The following is a 27,660-nucleotide window of genomic DNA, read 5'->3' on the forward strand; positions in this document are numbered from 1 at the left end:
ATTAATCATTTAGGATTTTTTTGGGGTTGACTATTTTGGAATGTTTATTTCACAAATATTAATAGACATGCTCCCTTTGTTGTATATTTCCACTAGCTATAGACAACTCATAGGTCGAAAATGTACTGCATTGTTGTCCGTTTGCACAATATTTGCCATAGATTTTGAAACAATATAAATCCGCCATAAATTAAGATATTACAAAACTTGCCATAGAATAGGTTTTAAATGAATTACCATAGATCTGGGATGGCATGACGTCACATTTACCATAGATTAGGAATTTGCCATATATTTGAAACCCACCATAGATCTGAGTCCTACACATATATATATATATATATATATGTTATGTATTATCATAAAATACAACTTGTATTGCAATATTAAGGATGAACACGAATGCGGCCACTTTCGTTTTACACGAAAACCGTCTAAAATTTAACTAAAATGCTAGAATTGTGAAGATTTCAGTAATTAAGCATGACTTTATGGTGCTGGTACCCGATTTGCGAAAGCAAATTTACAGATCTAACATTGTTGGGTTGATGTTTAGACGAGTTATATATATATATATATATACATATATAGATTGAATGATATGGTAAGAATATGTTAAATAGTTTAATAACTTAATTAGTCTACCCTTATGTCTAGCAAACAAGCGACAAGTTTGAATCAATTCCTGTCTAGGATGTCTCCATAAAGTTCCGACAATCCTAAATGTGTTTGTTCGAATGAGCGAGGAACTTGAGGTTTAATGTCATAGCTGCCTGGTTTCAACATGTCCTTTGATAAACCGGTTATTACTGACGGACTTTAGAAACGCAACTTCGTTTATCATAACTTTTTCTTACAGGGCCACTTAGCTCGTTTTTTTGGAATATGGATGGTGTTTGTTATTTATTCAACCTTAAGTGTTGAAGGTATGTTTCAATTATTTATACAACATATAATTCGTGACGTAAATGAATCTATCCGTCGTTTCTATATTCTTTTCTTGAGAAAATAGTTTATATAGAAATTACTTGATGTCCACAGAATGTACCTTTACCTTTTCTCTTTTAAGTAAACGTCATGATTTTTCTTCTACTGTTGGTCATTTATAACATGTTTGTTATCTATCAGTTTTTTTCTTCTTGAATCAGTACAGTTGGATAAGACTTTCAATACACCAGATTAGTTTCTTAACATAATTATGATTGAAAATAAGATTGACAAAAACATTTGCAACCTCATTTTTCAAAGGAGTAGGTCCAGTAAGACCCCTTTTTGACCCCAAAATATAGCAGTTTTACAAAATTGTTAAAATATAAACTTTAGGTTATTTATTGGACAGTAAAATGCCTCTGCTACATACATATGGGCTGTTTTTGACAATACAATGCACATATATCGGGTACCAGCACCATAAAGTCATGCTTAATTACTGAAATCTTCACAATTCTAGCATTTTAGTTAAATTTTAGACGGTTTTCGTGTAAAACGAAAGTGGCCGCATTCGTGTTCATCCTTAATATTGCAATACAAGTTGTATTTTATGATAATACATAACATATATAAAGGTTGAGGATGAACACGGATGCGGCCACTTTCATTTTTGACAAAAACCATCTGAAAAGTGACATTTTTCGGCATATTTGGTAGATTTTTCATATTTGAGCTTGAATTAGATGGTTTTTAATGACTTAATCAGTTAAAATCTTTCACATAAACTAATTGATTCAAATGAAATAGTCACTTAAGTGTTTAAAAAGTGGTCAAAATATTTGGTTAGATGAACCTGAAATTTGAGGCCAAAATCGGTCCTTACCGGACCTACTCCTTTATCAATACAGCAATCAAGTAACCACACTCTGATAAATGTAACAGTGAAAAGAACATGTTCTTACCTTCTCGTTGTTCGAACTGTGATTTCGACTCATGTTTTTGTGACACAAACAACTGTGATCTTTTGGAATGAAAAAATATGCAATTAAAACTGAAAAGCATTTTTCACTAAATATTTTTGTTGATTGATAATTTAAAAATTGCATCTACGTGTGATTTTTGGTCCAACAGTTGACCATTGAATGCGTGTATCTAGAAAAAAACTATCGCCGTACGAACATTTTCTGGCTATTGTTTTGTTGGTTATTTTACTCAAACTTTTGTTAAATAAGATTGTCAATCGTCACTGTAATTCAAATACTAATATTTTTTTTTAAACATACCATGTGAATTTGAGATTGAATACATTTGTTTTTTTTTATATTAATGAATTTATAAATTAGATATTTCATGATCGATAGAATTAGGTAGCTATGTGATTTTTTTTTCACAACTGATTAAGAACGATTTTCAAATTTAATATGATGATATATATTTTTTTCAGGAGCAGCTTACAGTGAAAATTGTGCAGACGATTCAGAATGTCCAGATGCAACTCATATATGTGGCACAGAGATCCCTAAAACATGTATATGTGGCACCAATTATTTTAGAAATGCTGGTAATACCGCATGTACTGAAAGTAAGCGTTGTTAGTAACCTTATATATATAAATATGTTGTGTAAAAATTTAAATGTTGTACACATTATAATTTGTACAGATTTTTTGTACAAGTTATCAGTATTTTATGAACCGCTAGCACACATGGAAGATACAAGCACACAGTCTTTTGTTTCACATATTTCTGTCATATTTCTACAACTACATGAAACAGTCTAATAATGAGCATTGATACAAAAAAGATTATTAGAACACAAAAATACTTTTTATGGAAATTTTTTGGTAAAGGGGAACAAATAAAACTAGAATTTAAACCATTCATATATCCTCATTTGCAGTTTTAGGACAATGAATAGCACGAAATGTTAAGTTGAATTATATTAATTTGAATTTTAGACATTAAAATGAAACATTTTACATGATAAACGTTTATCACTTGTTGCAAAAGGGCAGTTGTTAAAAAACTTATAACGTGTACAAACACTCTATACAAATCATAATTTGTACAAACTTAAATCTTGTACACAACATATATAGATAGATACATCACAACATACATATGTTGTGATATATTTTAACATCCTATGTTCGCGGTATATCGTCTTGCCGCAAGTTTTTTGTTTTCTGTTTGATATTATATTAATAAAAAGATCCATTTGTTACTTCTCGTAATCAATTTATTTTGGCAATCGTTAAAATATACTTTTCATTTTCGTGGACTTTTTGAAAACGTTGTTTGTGCTGTATTTAGACTTCTCTTCAACGAAATTTGTTTTACATGCAGACGTATATATTTCTGTAACGAACCGTGTTGTCATTTTATCGATTTATTTTAACAATGCCATAACAGCGGGGGGGGGGGGGGGGGGGGGGGGGGGGGGTCTTGGGTAGCCACAAGACTATGTCATTTGTTATCAATTAGTTTGTTCCTATGTACTTTGACGTTTATTTTTGTCGCTATGAATGTTCCTGTTGTTCCTTTGTATTCCTCTATAATCCACCTTATAATTAATGTGTTTCTCTTAGTTTTAGTTTGTGTCACGAATTTGTTTTCTCTGAATCGATTCATGGCTTTTTAACACTTATATACTACTGTTGGCCATATTTATATAAGATACAATTGTCGTTTTTAATTTCATTTACAAACTACAGAAGTTGACTTGAATGGAGACTGTGACGTTGCGGAATCTGCCACAGATCAATGTAATGTAGTTGACACACAATGTAGGGACGATGGTGCAGGACATAAATGTCTATGTATTATCACCCACTATTCAGATGGGACTGCTTGTCAAACACGTAAGACTAGAAATATAGATATTTGATGTAACCGCTAACAAAGTTCGTATCATTTATAAAATACCAAGCATATTTTTGTATTTGCTCGTACATGATGTATTTAATATATAATATATATATATATAATAAGAATAGTTCGTGTATTGTATCAGATATCCTTGTTTAATTAATACGAGACGAAAGCTAATTTTCATAAGCTATTATAGTTAAAGGGGTGGATCATGTGTTTACACCATGCTAGGCGGTGTTGTCGTACAAATTAGAAATGAAAAGTACAGGTTCCAGTTCCGATCGGGGAGGAAGTTACGAATCAGATCTACTCGAACATCGTTAGGTTGATTTTTTAGGCACTTTATAGTCCGAACAAGAGACAACTCAACGACAGATCTATCCATTGGATCACCAGTGAAAATAATACTCGGCTGAAAACACAAATATAGTCAGGTGCATTACTTAAACAAGGAATTATTATAGTTAATTACATAGTAGTTTTTTGTTTTTAAAAAATTATAAAATAACTCAATAGACTTACCTCAAATTTCAATAGAAGCAATGGACTAAATTAAGTTTTCATGAATTTTTAAACTAATTCATACACGTTTCAAAGTGAATTGTGCAAAAGTTATTATAGAAATCTAATAGAAAATATTATATGTTTTGTTTTGTATGGGATTTTCAAAAAATTATATACAACGATATATAACTAGTTTGAATAACTTACAACTGTCAATTCTAGTTATATAAAAACATTTGTTACATCATATTCGAAGTAAGAACTGGTTTCATTTTGAGGACAAACTTAACGTGAAATATCATAATACATCCATGTCAAATTTGTCTGTTCTAATCAAATATATATTTAACAATACAAACTCTACTGTCCCTTGTTTTTGGCTGAAGTGGCGGCTTTTGGCTGAAGAAATAATACATGGTTATATATTATTACATATTTAATATTCTTGCTCATATTAATCAAAATGTATGCCACAGGGTGTATTTCCAAATAGTGGACATACTAATTTCTAATTTTCATGTTTAAAAAAGATGGCCGTCAGAAGATTTTTACAACAAATAATTCATGAATATATATTTCCATTATTCGGACGATGACAATGCCATGCTTGTGGATATACATATTGACAACAGTCCCAAAAACATAGCAAATCTTTAAATTATGTCGTAATTACAGTTTTGTTTATATACTGGTCTCTGTGTACATGTTTAAAAAAACCTACAGCCGTTGGTCATAGAAAACGTTAATTATAAAAACAAATACGATTGTTTAATTTTGGTTATGACATATTATGTAGTATTTTTAAAGGAGTTTTCCTTATTTCATCAAGTTTTACTCTTTATTGCTCTCATTCATAACGGGGCCTCGGTGGTCAAGTGGTCTAAGTAGTTCTTCTACCTTAAACACGAGCCAGTCAATACTGAGGTTGTGAGCTTGAACACCGCTCGTGCGGGTGAACTATACTCCTATCTTAATTCACTAGAACTGTCAGTTTTCTTATCAAAGGTCTGTGGTATTCTCCGGGCACTCCGGCTTCCTCTACCTATACAAAACTGATCGCCACAAATTAGCCCAAACATGGCACTAACACTTGGCGGTAATATACCAACAATCAATCAATCAATCAATCTAATCCCATACTGGCCTCTAAACATAAATATTTACTTGTTCTGTGAAAATGGACGCCATACTAAACTCCAAAACATATAAATGAACTAGAGGTAAGAATTATACAAGACTAACAAAGGTCAGATGCTCCTAACTTTGGACAGGTGCAAAAATGCTGCGGGGTCAAACATGTTTTGTGAGATCTCAATCCTCCCCTTTACCTCATGTCAATGTAGAAACAAACCACCTAGCAATATGCACAGTAAAACGCAGTTTAAAAGACGTCCGAGTCCGATGTTAAAATAGGTAACAGAAGAAACTATGAAAAATGCTATCAGTTACTGAAATGTCAACCCCAGCTGACATCAATTAAAATTATTGAAAAATACTATTTGGATACGTAAGATAATAATAAAATGCAATGCCAGAAAATGACAAACCTCATCTATATTATCTCCTGATAATACTGTACGGTCAAAAGTGAAAGGGAGAGCTGTTGCGCTTCCCTTTTCCTTTGACATAACATGAAAAACTGGAAGCCTTCTTTATCTGGTTACTTGAACAAAACTCAAGTGTTGTGAACAAAATGTAGGACGGATTTTATTTCAACGAACACATGATTATCTATACTTCTTCCGATAACTTAACTTATCAGTTACTGAAATGCCAACCCCAGCTGACATAAATTAAAATTATTGAAATAATATGTTTTCATCATATGAAAATCAAAGGCAATCCATCCCGTTAGAGGTTAAGTGTCATACCGTCATAAAAATCCATGTATATGAGAAGAACATAGCCCGTGTCATGCTAACAACTGGTTTAAGAATAGATATGTTTATTTCTGATGCAAATAATCGAAGAAGAATCTAAATATCAGTATATTTCATTTCAGCCGTTTCAGCCGTTTCATTAACACAACTGATTTCTTTTATTGTTGATTCATTATGAATTACAGTTTCTGTAACATATTGTTTACTTAACATGTAAACGAAATAAAAATAGTCCTCCCTGATGTAATAAAATAATTGTGCATTGATTGACTGGTTTTTTTTTCGAAACTGTTTCTTGAGAGAATAAGCGAGTGTATGTGCAGATTAATATAAGATGTCGCTGTAAATATATATCTCTTATAGCGTTTTTTTTTTTTTCAAACGACAAAAACTTGTGAAGAAATTCATTTGCATTCCTAATTCTTACATCAGTAAAAAAAACTTTAAGGGTAATACTTATTCTTTGAATTAGAAAAGAATAAACAAAAGCAGGTATAAAGCAAACTTTGATGATATATATTCACGAATACAACAGAGTTCTACGACATCATAAGTAATATTATGGCGTGGCTGGCTGTTTAAAAACCTCCACATTTTCAGATTTTTTCATATGAATCCACTTGAATAAATTTACTACCCATCTTGTTAAAGACCCTAGTTAAATCACACAAACTAAGATGTTGGGTGCACGTAAAGAAGACAACAACCCAAAAAGAATGAAAATAATTTCATTTTACCACTTTGAAAGAAAAACATATTTTACTATAGCGAGTCTGTTTACTATTGCCAATACGAAATATATATGTTTTTTTTTATAATACATGCCTTTTCGAGACTAAACTAATGCTTCATATCATATTATAGATTTCAACATATATCGTTATCAAATGGAGCCATAAATGATTATTCTTGACGATGTTTTTATGACAAATCTAAGTACAACTACTTGCACATGAGTTTCAATTTATATGATATTATTATTCGTTGACGTTTATTCGATGAAAGCTAAAATTAGTTAATGTAATTCATAACTGAAGGACACGAATAAAGGTACCGAGTATTCTTTTCCTTTAACACTGGTGGTAAGCGGATGGTCGCAACGCAAAGTTACGGTTAGCCTAGAATGGAAGACAAATCTGGAGGAAAGTTTTTCTTTTCCGATGTTCGTGCAGAAAAGATTTATTTGAGCCACGCTACTTGTCTCATACATACTGGTATCGAAATGAAATTTGATACATACAATTATTCGATTTTTCGTGAAATAGGCATTCAAAAATTCGAGCATGATGGTCGTAACTAAAACAACAAACATATTGAAGATAGTCGTAAGTGAATTTGTGATGGTCGTAACTCTTTGATATTGAATTATTCTGGATAAGGCAAGTCAAGAGTTTAAACGTGTCTTTTATTACATAAATATATTATATGATATATTTATGAAGTTGTTTTTAGAAACAGCGTATAATAAAGCAATTTCGATCTTACCAAACTAATCAATTCAAAATTCACCTTTTTGGAATATTGACCAAAGTTTTGAAATATCAAGATTCCAAAAATTTCCAAAATTTAAAAATTTTCACCAAACAATAAAAACTCAAAGTGGTGAAAAGAGGGGTACATACATAGTGCAAAACGGAAGAAAAGCTGAACGAATCAAACGAAACTTATTATAAACAAATGAAATGAACAGCCACTGATTTTCAAAAGATAATATTTATAATAAACCAAGAGGATAATAGTTGTAAGCGGTTAAACTCAATAACAAAAAAAAGTTTCTGAAAAAAGGAGAATTCAGTTTAAAGCAATACACACAGCTCTGATGATGATCGTTCTAATTTAGGATAACAAAAAGCACGAAATGTATCAAATCATTTAAACTGCAAAATAAATGATTTAAAATAATGCGTTTTTAACAAATTGAACATCAAATAATAAAAAATAAGTATGCTTATTTTTGTTTTTTACATTTTGCATCATTCTATTGAAAAAAACCTACATTTTTCAAATCTATTTGAGGATGTCCTTAGTTGAAAATCTACACTTTAAAATTGATTCTTTTAGTCGGTAGAGCATTAGTTAAAAATTTCAATAAGCTAAACATATTGATAGGTTATGGAGGTCGTTTTCGAAAACGACCTCCATAACCTATCAATATGTTTAGCTTATTGAGATTTTTAACTAATGCTCTACCGAAAACGACCTCCATAACCGATCAATATGTTTAGCTTATTGAGATTTTTAACTAATGCTTTACCGACTAAAAGAATCAATTTTAAATTGTAGATTTAAAAGGTGCACAGTTATTCCCTGTACAATGACGAAGTTCAGGTATGATTATTAATCGCAGTTATGGCATATCCCTAATACACCTATTAGTTCCGTGCCAAATTGCTTCCGTTGAAATCATACAAACATCCTATAGAGCAAATAACACAGATGATTAATATTATAGCCGTTTTTAATCAACATGCACATGCAGGTCCATAAATTAATTTGTTGAATGAAATCAAAACGTTTATTACTGATGGGTGCAGTAGGAGGTCCATCGAAGTTTTGAGCGATGTTTTTTTTGGAATGGGTTGGAATACTGAATCCATGGGGTAGCAGTAAACGTTGTGTAAGCCTCTAACGTAGGAGGTTGTTGATATCTATTTTACACTGCTATCAGCTATACACACTGAATTTAATAAATAAATCAAATACATGTATGAGTAGCATGGAACCAGGATAATATTTAAAGGTAGAATTTTATACACCAACTCAGCGTGCTGGTCTTGTAAAGCCCAATACATTCATATGTTCATAATCTTAAATTAACTGTTAACAAAACTTTGAATTTTTGAAATACTAAGGCTTTTCTACCTCACGAATAGGTTACCTTAGCTGTATTTGGCAAAACTTTTAGGAATGTTTGGTCCTCAATGCTCTTCAACTTCGTACTTTATTTGGCCTTTTAAATTTTTTTTGATTCGAGCGTCACTGATGAGTCTTTTGTAGATGAAACGCGCGTCTAACGTAAATATGAAATTTTAATCCTCGTATCTATGACGAGTTCATTGTACGTTGATTTTGTTGAACGAGGAATACTGCTTTCTCAACAGTTGCTAAGACAGGGCTATGAATCAATCAAATTCAGGACATCACTCAAGAAATTTTACGGTCGCCATCATGAGCTGATTGGCCATTATGACAAAAGTGTGTCAGAAATTATATCTGATATTCTTCCTCAGTCATAATTACCTTCCATCATTACCGAACTGAACAAAGAAATAACACGACGGATGCCGTATACGGTGCAGGAAATGCTTACCCTTTTGGGGCACCTGATTTCACTCCCGGTTTTTAGTGCAGTTCGTGTTGTTTCTTAATTATTATTTATAACTGTTGATGTAAATGTCCTTTGGTTTTGTGAGTCTTTTTTTGTTTTTGTGAATCCTTGGTTTTGATTGTTATTGTCTTATTCATACATTATAAACATATAACATAATCATTATTTTTAACCTGCATATGTATGTCATAAATGCCGCTGTGCATTAAGTTCTTAGACTACCTTTTAACATTATCCTAGCTACAAGCTACTTATAATTAATCTTACTCTTAAATTCAGTGTAAAAAGCGTTTGACAGGGTAGAATAGATATCAAAAACATTCTACTTTCGGGACTAACACAACGTCCATTGTGACACCATGGATTTGGTATTCCTCCTGATCCCGTACCAATACTTAGGCCACACCAATTTAATTTCTTGTTCTATGGATTTTTGGACTCCAAAATGTGGGGCGAGCGAGCGATTTGAAAATTTTAATAAAAAAATATTTAGTTTGAAAATTTTTGAGGCGAAGCTTGAAAAGTAAAGGCGAACGATTATAATTTTTTTTTTTGTAAACATAAAATAGTAGGTTTTGACAATATTAAAACTTGATTTATCACTTGTACTTAATTTCTGAATTATTTTTTCCCTGTTCACCAAGAAATAATTAAATCTGGTCTATGTATGTGTAACTGACAATGAGACAATTCTCAATCCAAGTCATAATCAGTTTTGGGGCAACCCCTTAATGTTATAAATATCCCTTTTACATGTTTTATGAAGGATCAGTATATAAAAATATAATATGTTTGTTTGTACAAAAGGGCTCATATTTTCTCAAAGAACTATATATCTATCTGGTATTAAATGGTCAAAACATGTCCAAGAACTTTTGTAATATTCCTGGACTTTAACCATGTTAACACATTTACTTTAACAGTTCAATATTATTCAAAATAAGTGGACCCCTCTTTTAGAAAAAGTTGTTTAACATATGATGTAACTTTCCTCTTTTTGAGTACAAAATTCTAAGTTTTCAAAGGTTTTGTATAGAAGAACTATACAAATCCTTGGTATTTCTATTTTCTTTTCTACATCAGTAAAATGACCCCTTGTCTGAGGGAGGGTTGTTCTCAACCTGATAATAACAAACACAGGTCAAAGTACGGGCTTTTACACAGGGCTTTGATACAGACCAAACAGCAAGCTAAAAAGGACCCCAAAATTATTAGCGTACACAATTCGAACAGGAAAACCAACGATCTAATTTATATATCCGAACCGGAAAATACCAATGAACCACATCAACAAATGATAACTGCTGAACGACAGGCCCCTGAATCAATCAGGACAGGTTGCATAAACATGCAGCGGCTATGGATAGTTTGTTTCGCCAGCATACAATATAATTGCAGTTGAAGGCAAATCCTTCAGAAGTTCTTTGTACTTTATTCTAACAACGAACATTTTTTGATAGGGAATATAAGTAAGGGGGAAAGAAACCAATTTTTTGTTCTTTAAAGGTATTCCCGCTGTTATAAATTTAAATCGGAGCACTCTCACTTTTGATAAATAGGTTTCATGCTAAAACAAATATTCTCACAGATATTTACACAGTGTGGTGTGGTGCTTTTATGTTTAAAATCGTTATATACAGGTTAGACTGTGATTTTAAAAACAAAATTAATGTTGATATCTTTTTATAATATTTACAAAAAAAAACGGTGCGGGAAATGGACATGATTACATTTCCGGATGCGGAAAACGGGAATATAAAAAAAATAAAAATATTCTGTTTTGAAAAAAATAGGTGCGGGCGGGTCCGTCGAACAAGGAATCAAATTGGTGTGGCCTTAGAACTAATATCAATAATAGAACGCAATATGTGATCGTCATGCAATCGATAAAAAACCAAAACAACACGTTAACAACTGAGTCCAAAGCACATTTCTGGATTTGCCTTAATCTTGAACGGTCAAAAGCAGAATATTTTAAGGCCAAGAATTTATAAGAACCTGCAATGATGGATTAAAAGTTAAAGATGATTGTTGACAATTGAACGTTCATTTTATCATCTGCCGACAAGATTGCAGAAATTAAAAAGTGATAAATGGGAAAATAATCTAAAAGCAAATATGAGGGAACACACGTGTATTGAACCATTGTATGGCTGAACGTACAGTAGAAAATATATACATACAGAACACTAACATACTATTTGGCTTACTGCGAGTTGATCAGTTATCACTGTTACTTCTTAATGATGGGCGTTTGGAATACACCAGAAGTGTGTATGTTGTAATTTCTGCATACCATACAATACTTAGATAAAAGTTCGTTTAAATACTCGAGTCACGATCATCTTTCAATGTAATGACCATCTTGTGTCTGTTACGACCATCATTAAATACTATAGTTGACGTTACGACCACCACACATTAAAATTACGACCATCATTTTATTTCAATATCAACGCACTCACGATAAGTGTGTATGAGACAAGCAGTTTGGCTCGAATGAACCTTTTACTGCACGAAAATTGGAAAAGAAAATTCATCACTTGAATTGTCACCTATTTTCGGCTACCCGTAACTTTACGTTAAGGCCATCCGCTTACTACTAGTGTTTAAGTCGTCAGAGTGTTCTTTAACTGTGTAATTTCGTACTTAATTTGCCATTTTAACTTTTTTTTGTGTTCAATCTTCATTGATGAGTCTTTTGTAGACGAACACATTTCTTAGGCGTACGCAAATGTAATCCTTAACAGAGACAATCATTACTTGTACCAAATTCGAAATACGACAGTTTTTTTTTTATTCGTTTGATACGTTTGAGCGGTAAATTTTCCATTTGATAAATGACTTTCCATTTTAAATTTTTCTTGGAGTTTGTTATTTTTTTTTTAAATGCGTGTTTGAATTATTTAATTGATTTACTAATTAACAATTAGGTGTTCAATAATATTTACAAATTAAAGGAGTTGACTTGAATGGAGATTGTGACGGTCTGGAATCTGCCGAAGATCAATGTGCTGTGGCCTCTACTGAATGTAGAGATGATGGTGCAGGAAGTAAATGTCTTTGTGAAACCACACACTATCAAGATGGAACCGCTTGCGCAAGCAGTAAGTATAGACGTATAGACATTATTTTACGTGTCAACGTTAGAAGACCTAACAACTGTTTTCGTATTTGATCAAACAAAAGTTGCATATATATCTATGTATATATCATGTACTGTGTTACAATTCTAGATTCTACTAAAAAGGAAAGGTAACACTAGGCCACCGAAAGCTGAATAAAATCAGTGGCCTAGTGTTACCATTCCTCGTCAGTAAAATCTAGAGTTGTAATACAGTTAATGATATGTTAGTAATAAAGATGGAATTGATAGCAGTCACAGACATGTCTAAGTCTATCCGTCCCCGAGGGTATCATCAGCTCAGTAGTCAGTACTTCGGTACTGACATGATTTAACAAACTTTACTAAAATTGTCCGTTTATAAATTTAATTAAAAATTATTAAGAAACTAATGTTTCAACTCCCTCAGACAAAATTGGTTTTGGATGAATTTGGTTTTTTATTTTAGGTATTTTTAACATTGTCCGTTTATAAATTTTGGAATTATTAAGAAACTGAAGGAACTGAAGGTAAATCCAGAAGAGCGCTTCGGACGCAATAAATTATTTAACGTGTTGTTTTCAATTTTCTAAACTAGTGACAACTTTACGACAAAACCATCCACTGGATAATCACTAAAGGTTAAACAAGGCTGAAAACACATATACTATTCATTTATAGACACATTACAAATATACGCTTCTTACCAAGTCAGGAGTTGGACAGTTGTTATTCTTCCGTTTGATGAGTTTGGGTATTTTATTTTGCCATTTGATTAGGGACTTTCCGTTTTCAATTTTCCGGAGTATTTTTGTAATTTTACTTTTTTCGGAAGTGACAAATGAATTAATCTATTTTTTTTAGATTTAAGACCACATGATTAGAAAAATATAGGTTCAATATTATGAACGTCCTAAATCAAGTTTTTTTAATACTTACTGTCAAAATATCGATAAAACTGTACCATTTGCCTGTCCTCATTAAGCTAAAAAAATATCAACATGTTCAAGATAAATAGGTTTCATGCTAAAACAAATATTCTCACAGATATTTACACAGTGTGGTGTGGTGCTTTTATGTTTAAAATCGTTATATACAGGTTAGACTGTGATTTTAAAAACAAAATTAATGTTGATATCTTTTTATAATATTAACAACAAAAAAAAACGGTGCGGGAAATGGACATGATTACATTTCCGGATGCGGAAAACGGGAATATAAAAAAAATAAAAATATTCTGTTTTGAAAAAAATAGGTGCGGGCGGGTCCGTCGAACAAGGAATCAAATTGGTGTGGCCTTAGAACTAATATCAATAATAGAACGCAATATGTGATCGTCATGCAATCGATAAAAAACCAAAACAACACGTTAACAACTGAGTCCAAAGCACATTTCTGGATTTGCCTTAATCTTGAACGGTCAAAAGCAGAATATTTTAAGGCCAAGAATTTATAAGAACCTGCAATAATGGATTAAAAGTTAAAGATGATTGTTGACAATTGAACGTTCATTTTATCATCTGTCGAAAAGATTGCAGAAATTAAAAAGTGATAAATGGGAAAATAATCTAAAAACAAGTATGAGGGAACACACGTGTATTGAACCATTGTATGGCTGAACGTACAGTAGAAAATATATACATACAGAACACTAACATACTATTTGGCTTACTGCGAGTTGATCAGTTATCACTGTTACTTCTTAATGATGGGCGTTTGGAATACACCAGAAGTGTGTATGTTGTATTTTCTGCATACCATACAATACTTAGATAAAAGTTCGTTTAAATACTCGAGTCACGATCATCTTTCAATGTAAAGACCATCTTGTGTCTGTTACGACCATCATTAAATACTATAGTTGACGTTACGACCACCACACATTAAAATTACGACCATCATTTTATTTCAATATCAACGCACTCACGATAAGTGTGTATGAGACAAGCAGTTTGGCTCGAATGAACCTTTTACTGTACGAAAATTGGAAAAGAAAATTCATCATTTGAGTTGTCACCTATTTTCGGCTACCCGTAACTTTACGTTAAGACCATCCGCTTACAACTAGTGTTTAAGTCGTCAGAGTGTTCTTTAACTGTGTAATTTCGTACTTAATTTGCCATTTTAACTTTTTTTGTGTTCAATCTTCATTGATGAGTCTTTTGTAGACGAACACATTTCTTAGGCGTACGCAAATGTAATCCTTAACAGAGACAATCATTACTTGTACCAAATTCGAAATACGACAGTTGTTTTTTATTCGTTTGATACGTTTGAGCGGTAAATTTTCCATTTGATAAATGACTTTCCATTTTAAATTTTTCTTGGAGTTTGTTATTTTTGTTATTTTTTTGTTATTTAAACGTCTGTTCTCATCGTGAGAGGGGAATCAAACATATGATGAGTTGACTTATACGAATGAACATGACAGTCAGAGAAACGAGTAATGAGTTTATTCATCATTGTTGTGTGCTCATGTTTTTTTTAAATGCGTGTTTGAATTATTTAATTGATTTGCTAATTAACAATTAGGTGTTCAATAATATTTACAAATTAAAGGAGTTGACTTGAATGGAGATTGTGACGGTCTGGAATCTGCCGAAGATCAATGTGCTGTGGCCTCTACTGAATGTAGAGATGATGGTGCAGGAAGTAAATGTCTTTGTGAAACCACACACTATCGAGATGGAACCGCTTGCGCAAGCAGTAAGTATAGACGTATAGACATTATTTTACGTGTCAACGTTAGAAGACCTAACAACTGTTTTCGTATTTGATCAAACAAAAGTTGCATATATATCTATGTATATATCATGTACTGTGTTACAATTCTAGATTCTACTGAAAAGGAAAGGTAACACTAGGCCACCGAAAGCTGAATAAAATCAGTGGCCTAGTGTTACCATTCCTCGTCAGTAAAATCTAGAGTTGTAATACAGTTAATGATATGTTAGTAATAAAGATGGAATTGATAGCAGTCACAGACATGTCTAAGTCTATCAGTCCCCGAGGGTATTATCAGCTCAATAGTCAGTACTTCGGTACTGACATGATTTAACAAACTTTACTAAAATTGTCCGTTTATAAATTTAATTAAAAATTATTAAGAAACTAATGTTTCAACTCCCTCAGACAAAATTGGTTTTGGATGAATTTGGTTTTTTATTTTAGGTATTTTTAACATTGTCCGTTTATAAATTTTGGAATTATTAAGAAACTGAAGGAACTGAAGGTAAATCCAGAAGAGCGCTTCGGACGCAATAAATTATTTAACGTGTTGTTTTCAATTTTCTAAACAAGTGACAACTTTACGACAAAACCATCCACTGGATAATCACTAAAGGTTAAACAAGGCTGAAAACACATATACTATTCATTTATAGACACATTACAAATATACGCTTCTTACCAAGTCAGGAGTTGGACAGTTGTTATTCTTCCGTTTGATGAGTTTGGGTATTTTATTTTGCCATTTGATTAGGGACTTTCCGTTTTCAATTTTCCGGAGTATTTTTGTAATTTTACTTTTTTCGGAAGTGACAAATGAATTAATCTATTTTTTTTAGATTTAAGACCACATGATTAGAAAAATATAGGTTCAATATTATGAACGTCCTAAATCAAGTTTTTTTAATACTTAATGTCAAAATATCGATAAAGCTGTACCATTTGCCTGTCCTCATTAAGCTAAAAAAATATCAACATCTTCAAGTTAATGCAATTTCACAAAAACAGGTAAACGAGGCCTGAACTGTCTACAGATTATTCGTCTATAATTTGATAAAATGGAAAGTCCATAACTCTCCATTTTCAATTTTGCAGTATTCCTGTATTGAAGGTTTTTTTGGATGGTAATGCATAAGCTGTGTGTTAAACTTAAAAACAGAAACATGTTGAATACAGTCTTAGTGGTCTAGAAGATGCAAGTTATTGTCAAATTCATTGATTATCAATAACAACTCTAGAACAACTAGATAAAATTGAGAATGGAAATGGGGAATGTGCCAAAGAGACAACAACCCGACCATAGAAACAGCAGAAGGTCACCAACAGGTCTTCAATGTAGCGAGAAATTCCCGCACCCCGAGGCGTCCTTCAACTGGCCCCTAAACAAATATATACTAGTTCAGTGATAATGAACGCCATACTAATTTCCAAATTGTACACAAGAAACCAAAATTAAAATAATACAAGACTAGCAAAGGCCAGAGGCTCCTGACTTGGGACAGGCGCAAAAATGCGGCGGGGTTAAACATGTTTGTGAGATCTCAACCCTCCCCTTATACCTCTAGCCAATGTAGAAAAGTAAACGCATAACAATACGCACATTAAAATTCAGTTCAAGAGAAGTCCGAGTCTGATGTCAAAAGATGTAACCAAAGAAAATAAACAAAATGACAATAATACATAGATAACAACAGACTACTAGCAGTTAACTGACATGCCAGCTCCAGACTTCAATTAAACTGACTGAAAGATTATGATTTCATCATATGAACATCAGGCACAATCCTTCCCGTTAGGGGTTTAGTATCATACCATCATAACATATATGAGAAGAACATAACCCGTGTCATGCCAACAACTGGTTTTTGAATAAATGTGTTTAGTTCCGATGCAAAGACCCTATAAGTGAATCAATATTAACGCCAAAATATGCAATCTTTAATGACCTGACAACAGTCTCGTAACTATATCCCTTCTTAATAAGTCTATTCAAAGGTTTTGTTAGTTTTTGAGGTGAATACTGACACCTTTGTGCTTTATAAAGAATATTTCCATAAAAAATTGGATGTGACATACCTGAACGTATAAGAAGTCTGCATGTTGAGCTATACTAGTATTTACGAATGATGTCCTTATACCGATGATAAAATTTAGTAAATGTTTTGACTAGTTTGTGATATCGAAAACCCTGGTGTAATAATTTTTCAGTAATACATAAATTTCTCTCGTTAAAATCTAAAACATTGTTACATACACGAGAGAATCGTACAAGTTGAGATATATAAACACCGTCAGATGGTGACAAGGGAACGTCACCATCTAAAAATGGATAATTAACGATAGAACATTTTGTGAATTATCCATTTTTAGGATAATATCCTTTATTAACGATAGAACATTTTGTGAACTTTAACATCTATATGAAAAGTGTAAATGTTATACTAATCGTTTTGCTACAATCTAAACAAAAATCAATATAAAACTTGGTTGATAGTGAGTCATGCCATTATGCCTTTTACGTCTAATGCCATGTATGTGAACGGTTTACATACATCTAGAAGGACAGAGTAAATTTTAAAATCTGTTTTGTTAAATTATGTCATGGCCCAAAGAGCAAATATGATTGTTCATGAGACATGTTCATAATTCAAAAACACAAACCATTCACAGCAAATAATCAAATCTGCCATAACTGTAAATTATCAAACTTTTGAAACTTTTGTTTTCCTTATTTAACCACATTATGTTCAAGAGTCTGTGTTTGAACGACTATTGTCTGTATACAAGTCTAAAACAACTTCATTCATATCTTAAAAATTATTTGGTCAATCGTTTTCAGCTTCTTAGAAATTTGAACAAACAAATATATTGTTTGTTTTAGAAATTGAGTTAGATTCAGGGTGTACAAGTGGAGATCCGGCTACCTACTGTAAAGACTCTCTCGCAGAATGCCGAGATGATGGCAGTGGTGCATTTAAGTGTTTATGTCTACCAAGTTATTTTAAAAATAAAGGTGGAACTTGTGCTGCACGTAAGACATTTTGAAAAACACCATTTGGATAATAAAGATAATAATAAAATGCAATGCAAGAAAATGACAAACCTCATCTATATTATCTCCTGATAATACTGTACGGTCAACATTTCCTTTGACATATTGACATAACATGAAAAACTGGAAGCCTCCTTTGTCTGGTTACTTAATCAAAACTCAAGTGTTGTGAACAAAATGTAGGACGGATTTTTTTTTTCAACGAACACATGATTATATATACTTCTTCCGAACACTTAAGAAATTCAAAAGCATTATTTTCAAGATTTATATTCAGACAAACACAACATTAAATGTATGGGTTCCAACCACATGAAACGATCCAGAAGCAACAATAACAGCTTTTGGATTTGCCATTTGATTAGTAACTTTCCTTTTTGAATTTTCTTCGGAGTTCAGTATTTGTGTGATTTTACTTTTAAATTATTTTTGGAGTGTGAAAAATTCTGAGATACAACACATGCCTTCGATTGTCCATTTAATTCTGTTGACAGTTAATTATTTTCGACTCTCTACACTATTCTTCCACATTATCTTATGAGGAAAAGTTTTCACATTTAATAAATTTTCTATTAAATGCAAATATGAACTTTACATTTGGGACAGCATAATTAAATTAAACACACTTTTTATGTGATTCCTCATGGTACATTTATGTCAAATGTATACATCTTTTATGAAATTTATGAATGTACCTCAAACACATTAGCTTTCCCTCGTTTAACACCAGATATCCCAGAATATTGGCATGGGACCCCCGTTATTTCTAAATATTGTTTTTATTGTTTCAATTTTCTTAGAATATTCCCTAATATTTTACCTTATTATCCCTTAACAAATAATGTTTTGCTTTTTTTTTCATACGGTATTACAATAACAATAGTTTGCTTAAGGCGCCCCCTTTTGCCTCTTTTCCAAAAAATAATATCCAAAAACTATCATATACAGTTTTTCGACTTTTCGACTTTCAATTCGTCAAAATGTTTAGTATTACGTGGGAAAACATATGTCAGTGAAAAAAATTAAATAGACCTATCAGATGTAAGAACATACGCGTATTGATGGACATTTTGTTGAGAAAATAAAATATGATGTCGCTGCATAAACCAATTTGCACTAGAACATTGTGGATTTTCTCATCTCAATTTTTGAGCTTTTGGAGTAATGTTTGTTATTTGCACTAAAAATTACATTTTGACATTGTTTATAATCATCAATACGAATCATAGACTCAACAAAGATACTTATTGTATTTAGACTAATTATGTTCCTTGATCTAACCTTGTAAGTGAATATAACTATATAGGACACAAAGATAATATAATGTGTCATTAATCTGATACATTTGACACTGTCTTTGTTCCTTTATTTTACTTTTAAGATATGAATGTATGAAGCTAATTTATAGGAATTTGGTTTTATAGATAACTGTATAATGTTTTAATATTGTTTACAAATAACAGAAGTTGGCTTGGCTGGAAATTGTGATGGCACTGATTCTGCCGCAGAACAATGTAGTATCACCAAAACAGAATGTAGAGATGATGGTGCAGGAAATAAATGCCTGTGTATCACAACCCACTATTCAGATGGGAGCGCTTGCCACACAAGTAAGAAAAAATGTTTTTTTGTGTAATTTATTATTTTTTTGTCAATTTTAAAATCAATACATTTCATTTTTGCACTAAAAGGAGGTGCATATATCTAATGTGTTGCTGAATAAACGTTGAAAAACGACTATTTGATCATGTCTAATGGATTCTAATGTCACATTCCTTGAATATTAATGTTTGTTTACGCCGTGTTTATTGGAAAGTGCTTTTGTTGAAGTGGGAATTTATCACTTCTACATTTAAATGATAACGTGTCAGCTAATTAATTGGAAGTAAAACTGCTTACTGTAAAAAAAAAAAAAACACAAAAACAACACATTTCGTTCTTTGCCGTTTTTGTAAAAATGTTTTAGTAACTACACATTTTTATTTACGTACATGTAGTAAATATTCACATGCAAATAATTAATAAACAGGTTGAACCTAAACCAGTTTGAAATGTATTTTATCATCATTTAAGATGTATTCGTGTCTGTAACATTTTGTTGTTATTTTTGTTATGCTGCTTTATATCCATGGCCTTCGATGGCCTTCAAAATTTCGGATCTGATAGTCCCTGAAGAAGATTCATCTAGATAAATGCATCGGACAAGTTTCAAAAAGCTCTGTGTTTATTAACAAATCAAATAACAGGAGGTTATCAACTGGGCATCGTTTAAACTAAATCGTCCGATAATCTTACGTCGGTTTGCGTCTAACTCAAAGACTATTGCCGTTTCATAAGAATGTGTAAGTTAGATATTTTCCTAGATTACACCGGAAACTTACGAGTTGTAACAGGTAGTCGTAAGTCAATTCTTTTCAGTCAAATTAAAGGGATTGAGCTAGCACAGGACTTGCGTAATCTGCTTTTAATTAAACGGGATTGCTACATTCAGTTTTTCTTTGCTTAACGCTTAAATTGTGAGACAGATTGGCAATTAATATCTCACACTGTGTATTAGAATAAAGAAGAATAAGTTAATTATTGAAATATTCATGCTGTTTGAACACATTCCAAATATTTATTTTTTATTACTGCTATTAATTAAACTCTTACATTTTCAAACTCAGGCACAAAATGTATGCAACAAGAGCAACATTAAACATACGAAAGTAACAAATTAATCAATCAATATAAGAAATAGAGAAGGAAACTCTCTTTCAATACCGATAAAACAAGATATTTTCACCACTTGTAAAATAAGTTCAGGATAGCACTGAAGTAGAAGAAAGTTTTCCAAAATACTAGCATCTTAAAATGTGTTATGCAATTATTGAATTACAGAACTGGTCTATGGTGCAACTTGTACTGCCTCGGATCAATGTGGTGTAGCTGACACGGAATGTACAGATGATGGTGCTGGAGCTACTAAATGTCTGTGTAAAGCCACACATTATGAATCTTCATCAAACTGCGTACTCAGTAAGACTAGATATATAACCTCTATGTGTTACCAGTTACTCGGGTGTGTCTTAAATGACTTATCCATTCTTTACGTTTTTGCATGTATGTATTAAAATTAGAAGTTTGTTTATGATTGCAAGGAGACAACTATCAACCAGAGTTGATGAAGTGGATACTAGTAATTATAGGCAACAGTAGACTGGTATTCAAAAATAATTTTTGGAGTTTGAATATCCCTGTGGTATCTTTCGCTTCTTATTTTAGAACGACAACTAAATAAAATGCTTATGTGATTCTGATGCCATATTGCTTGAATGTCAATGTTCGTATAAGTAGTACTTTTACTTAAGAGAAATGGATATTATTTGGGTGCTTCATTTGTCACTATTTGTGTTCCTTTTGTTAATATAGAAACAACACTTACTGTATCACTATTTCATATATTATATAATATTACAGAACTGGTATATGATGCACCTTGCACGGCCTCGGATCAATGTGGGGTAGCCAACACGGAATGTAGAGATGATGGTTTAGGAAATGATAAATGTCTGTGTAGCTCCACCCACTATGAATCATCAAGCAATTGCGTACTTAGTAAGATTAGAAATATAATTACTTGAGCCAATGAGGGGTGGTGAAAAAACATTGACTACCCATGAATGTCTTCATCTCCGTTTATCACATACTCAAAGTTTACCAATATAAGTTTCGATTAAAAAATAGCCACAAAATAAATACATTGATCACAAAAATAATCCAAATAAGATTTAATCTATTGTAATATTCTAAAATATATTTTGTGGCAGAAATTATTAACCAAAAATATAATATCTTGTTTGACATTAAAACACTTTAAAAACAGTGAATCAAGATTTCGATGAATTTTACAATGAATGATTGTGTTACGAAAGTTTTCACACTAAACAAAGTAGATTTTTTATTTCAATTTTCACAACAATTAAGAATTGGATATCCCTTCATATCAGCTCGAGTCGTTTAATTTCAATATCATAATAAACGAGCATTATTTTTATTATTACTGTTTACTTTCAATAACGAAAGTTGAAATCAAACGGTATTCAATTCTCAAGAGTGTTTAATCAATTTCTCTCAAAGTCAACACTCTTACTATGTAAAATGGGTTGCACATAACAGAATGACTTCATACTTCACTTTCTGGCGTCAAATTTTAACATCTGACATTTTAAAACTTTTTAAACTCTACAAAATGTAATAACATTTGACAAAAAGAAGATTTCCAGGTTAAACGTCTGAGTGATTTGTATGCTATTGCAGAAATATCACATCATAGCTTTTGCTAGGACGGAATACATTTCATCTTACCATTTGAAATCTAATAATGACCTAATGAGCGGCCAATAAAAATGTCGTAATACCATCTCATGATGCTGAACAAGCCAATAAAATCAAAACAGTTTTCGTATCACTTTTACGTATCGATTTCCGTGCAGTGTGATTAGAGAATTATCACTTCATGTAAGAAATAGAAAACATGCCACAACCATAATAGAAATATATGTATAAGCTGTAGTGATATTTTCATTTCAATCAATGAGTACTACTTTCGAAACGCTGAAACAATCTGTAAACGGTAAGGATCGGAAATATATTTCACCTCACTTTAATTATCATATGGCCGCCGTGAGAAAGACGTCTGTATTTTTAGATTCGCAATTAATGTCTTTATACCAGTCTAAAAAAAAACTTCATGCAAATTTTAAGAGTTAACATACTGAGAGATTTTATTTGGACAAATGTTCTTTTCTAGAAATTGAATTGAATTTAGCATGTACAAGTGGGGATCCTGCTACCCACTGCACAGACTCTCTTGCAGAATGCCGAAATGATGGCACTGGCGCATTTAAATGTTTATGTCAAACAAATTACTTTGAAAAAAACGACGTATCATGTGCTGCACGTAAGTCATTTTGAAAAAACTCTTCAGACAGATTTGATAACTTTTATGCAAATACAGTTAATGACATTTAGCTAACTTAACCTCTCACTTGTATGACAGTAGCTTCAAACTCCATTATATTGACAATACTGATCCGTGAATAAATAAACAGACACACTAGGTAAAATGGCCAACATAGAAGTACAGCAGTCAATATTGTGTCATCATATTAATCACTGTAACAACAAACAAATTTAACAAAGAAGCACAACAAAGCATCAAATTTAAAACCTCATTTTGCTTTTAATTTATCTTATCTATATAATATCCACTCATATAATGACAATCTTGATTTACCAGTCATATTTATACCAGAATTATTAAATTTACCTCTTTTCAGTAACATTCTAACTGTCATTGCAAAACACCATATTTTCAACCAAATCCTGCATATTGTGTAATAATACAAATTGCAATTCATTTCTAATAAATAATTGGTTGATGCCATTTAAATGCTTAATAGTGTGTTATGATAAAGAATAGTAATTTATTTTCAATAAATGTTGTTATGCCAACCGAATGTTGCATATTGTGTTAACTAATTTCATGCCATTATGGAAATAAGTAATCCCGTTATCAACTATTTTTTCTTTTGATCTTATGTATGAGACATGCTGGTTATGGATGAATAGATTCATTGAAGATAACGATTTTTAAAAGTTGCCAAAATAATCAGATTATTTATGTTGTTTTTGGTAAAACATTTAGTTATATATATCTGTAAATGACATACAGAAAATGGAATGTTTCTTGGGTTTATTTGTCATTTTATCCCCAAAAAATTGAAAGTTGAATTAATTTTAACGTTGTTAGAACTTCGACATCCTATATACAACTGTGTATGGTAATACTTTGGTTTTATGATAATTTGGATATAATATTTACAAATTACAGAAATTGCCTTTAATGAAAATTGCGACACCACGAATACTGCTGCAGATCAATGTGGCGGAAGCGATGTGGAATGTAGAGATGATTCCGGAACGGATAAGTGTCTGTGTAAAACCACACATTACGACGCTTCAGGCACTTGCACAACTAGTAAGACAAGAAAGACATATTAATTTTTTAATAATGATATAGAATGTGTCAATTTTAATAGAATAATCCATACTATTCGTGTTTGTTCTACCAAGAGGTGAATATATTAAGACTGCTTCCTGAAATCAACTTTGAACACCGACAAACGACCGATTCAAAGTTTTAATTGGATTATAATTTCATATTTCTTGAACAATAAGCCGCGTTCCTATTAAAGAAAAACAAAGAATAAGGCGTTTCATCATTGCCATAAAAAAAAACACACACACACACACACAAAGCAACGGAACAGCGCTTCCCTTACTGTTCTTTATCTCACAGTCACACAGTAATGAACCGACTTTTTCAATGTTCGTGTCTTGGTGCTGTCTGATCACAAACAGGAGCCATAATCGACACTGTGTGAACGCCATATAAGTGAGTTCTAATCATCGGATATTGCTCCTAAAGGCAGTCTTCCCTTTTCTTACAAAAAAATTATTAAAACCCTTTCGTTTTTCTTTCGGATACCTCTATGCCTTTTCTTCTATAAAATGTTGTTTTCACTTCATGTGAAGAAGTAACCACATCACGCAACAAAAAATTCACATCATATAAAGAAGTTATCTATCATGTGATGAAGTATTCATATCATGTTATAGTGTTTTGTCATGATGAATGCATGATGACGTTCCATAAGTCTTATCTCAAATCAATGACTTACTAAAGTCAAATAAATGCTCCATACTCTGTTATGACTTCATTAAATTTTGGAATCAAATAGAACACTAAATGACCTTCATTTCTTTATTGTGTAACACATCTAAGTACTTGTATTCCGGCGGGATTGAAATATATATTGATCATTGACGTATAGTGGATGAAAGCGATTCATGGTAAACGTTATTTACAGATGAGATTCACGGATACATCGACTTATAAAATATACCGATCCTATTTGCCATTGGATGAAATTATACACAAGTCATGTTATATTCATATAAAACCGTATACAACAGAGAAATGAATTGTCGACCCCTGTTCCCTTTGAATTTTGTTTAAAAAATCATGGTTCAATTAGTTAGTACTTTGTTAGAACATTGTTATTCTAGATAAAACTGTAACAACTACCTTATTTGTTTTTAACTATATTTACAAATTACAGGAATTAACTTAAACGGAGGTTGCAATGTGGCTCATACTGAACCATGTGCCGATGCCAACTCGTATTGTAAAGATGATTCAGGAACTAAGTGTTTGTGTCAAGACACCCACTTTGAAAAAGGAGGAGCTTGCACACTCAGTAAGACTTGAAATATTGTTTTTCTTTTCTTTAGATCTTCAAAGAAAGAGGTGTATATATGTACTGCAATTTTTTTGAACACTTATTGATAACATATGTTTCTTGGATTCTAATGTCAAATTTCTGGAATAACAATTTTATTTTAAGCTGTGACCCGGACATAGTTGTGAACAAGTATTTTTCTTTGAGTCTGCGTTGAATGAGTGTAATTGTTTTGCTTTGTTGTGTTTCATTTGTTTAGGTTTGTTTGTTTGTTTGTTTGTGTGTTTGTTTGTTTGTTTGTTTGTGTTTCATTTCATTAATTTCATTTTAATTTTAATTTTATTTTTTGGTGGAAGAGGGGTTTGTGTTTATGATAGTACCGTGTAATTGCTGTCAGTGGTATTCAAACTGCATACCAATTTAAAGATATTTGTAGAATTGTGGTTTTTAGTTATTTCGTATTCAGTTTTGAGGATTAAAGTTGTTTCCGTCATTGCAAATTTCATTTATATATGTTTAGAAATAAATCTGTTTTATTAATACCTTATTTGAAATCAATATATCCAATTTGAGATTAGTTATTTTTGATAATATAGGCCCGAGAACACAGTTATTTCGTAGTGCATTTCTTTAAGACAATAAATTCAAATTAAAAAAAATCGCACTTTCCTTTTTCTCAAATTTTTTTTTACAGCGTAGTGTACTACCAGTGAGACAAATAATATGAAAATTATAGAAACTTTTACCAGCTCTAACTCAAAATATTGACAATTCTGTGTTAAGGGGGTGTAAATTCAGTTTGACAGCTTCAGACGTGATAAAATTTGACCTTTTTGAACTGGACCAAATCACTTATTAACATAAAGATTCAGCACCCAATTTTTTTAACATGTAATAAAATCCCCCTAATTAATATTTCATGCATTTAATATCAAGAAATAAATTGGGAAAGTGTATCAAATAAAACATGCAAGTTATACACTGTTTACACTAGGGACTATATTCGTAGACAACGAAAACCAAAGGACGATAACTAGACAACGAAAACTAAAGGACGATAACTACTGAGTAGACAACGAAAACCAAAGGACGATAACTAGACAACGAAAACCAAAGGACGATAACTGTGTCCTTGGACCGTATAGTTCTTCGCTTGTTTATGTTTTTATATTTTTTGTTAAATTCACTTTGTTTGTGGTAACAGCACTCTTAACCAAGGGAAAGCTAAAACATATGCGTTTTAGAGGTAATAAATGCAAAAGATTGTTATTTTCAAATATGTTTACACCATGACACACACCAATACTACGCATATCAACAGAAAAAAAATTCAGTTCAAAAGAAGCCCGGTGTCAGAATAGGTAACACAAGAAATTTAACAAAATGACAATGATACATAAATTAACAAAGGACTACTAGCAAGTGCGGAAATGCCAGCTCCAGACCTCAAATAAACTTATTAAAAATTATATTTTCATAATATGAAATAAGAATATCAAACACATTCCCTCCCTTTAGGGGTTTAGTATCATACCATCATAAAATATACGAGAAGAACATAACCCGCATTATGCCAAAAATTTGTTCTAAAAGAAACCTGATTATTTCGAAGGAAAGACTGTATCAGTGAATAACATGTAATAGTAAGGCCAAAATATGCCATCTTTGATGACCTGCAGGCAACAATATCGTAGCTATATCCCATCTTATTATGTTTGTTTAAAGTTTTTTTGAGCTTTTGAAGTGAATGACGACAATTTTGTCCTTTGCAAAGATTATAATAATAAAAGATTGAATGTGAAATACCGGAACATATACTAATAAGATGTCTGTATGTTGATTTACATTTACGAAAGATGTCCTAGTACCGATGATAAAATTTAGTAAATTGTTTTACAAGTAAATGTGTTGACTTACATATGAATAATGTCCTGGCACTCAATAACACACATTTTAGTGCGTGATTGCACTTCATATATC

The 27,660-nt window shown here is 31.8% G+C and overlaps 1 protein-coding gene across 1 annotated transcript; it reads left to right on the plus strand.

The window, feature by feature from the left end:
- Positions 1–889: 889 nt before the first annotated feature.
- LOC139490009 (integrin beta-like protein 1) lies at positions 890–22,017 on the plus strand. Its single transcript, XM_071276861.1, has 8 exons — positions 890–926; positions 2,375–2,512; positions 12,473–12,619; positions 15,175–15,321; positions 18,224–18,373; positions 19,858–20,004; positions 21,275–21,412; positions 21,854–22,017. The coding sequence occupies exons 1-8, from the start codon at positions 890–892 to the stop codon at positions 22,015–22,017; spliced, it is 1,068 nt and encodes a 355-aa protein (XP_071132962.1).
- The last annotated feature ends 5,643 nt before the right edge of the window (positions 22,018–27,660 follow it).

This window comes from Mytilus edulis, chromosome 9 (assembly GCF_963676685.1).
Source record: "Mytilus edulis chromosome 9, xbMytEdul2.2, whole genome shotgun sequence".
Taxonomy (NCBI): Eukaryota; Metazoa; Mollusca; class Bivalvia; order Mytilida; family Mytilidae; genus Mytilus; species Mytilus edulis.

Bases quoted from the DNA above. Each gene is read 5' to 3' on its own strand.
- LOC139490009 (XM_071276861.1), top strand. From the start codon at position 890: ATGGTGTTTGTTATTTATTCAACCTTAAGTGTTGAAG. The intron at 12,620-15,174 runs GTAAGTATAGAC...TACAAATTAAAG, and splicing joins TGGAACCGCTTGCGCAAGCA to GAGTTGACTTGAATGGAGAT. The intron at 18,374-19,857 runs GTAAGACATTTT...TACAAATAACAG, and splicing joins AGGTGGAACTTGTGCTGCAC to AAGTTGGCTTGGCTGGAAAT.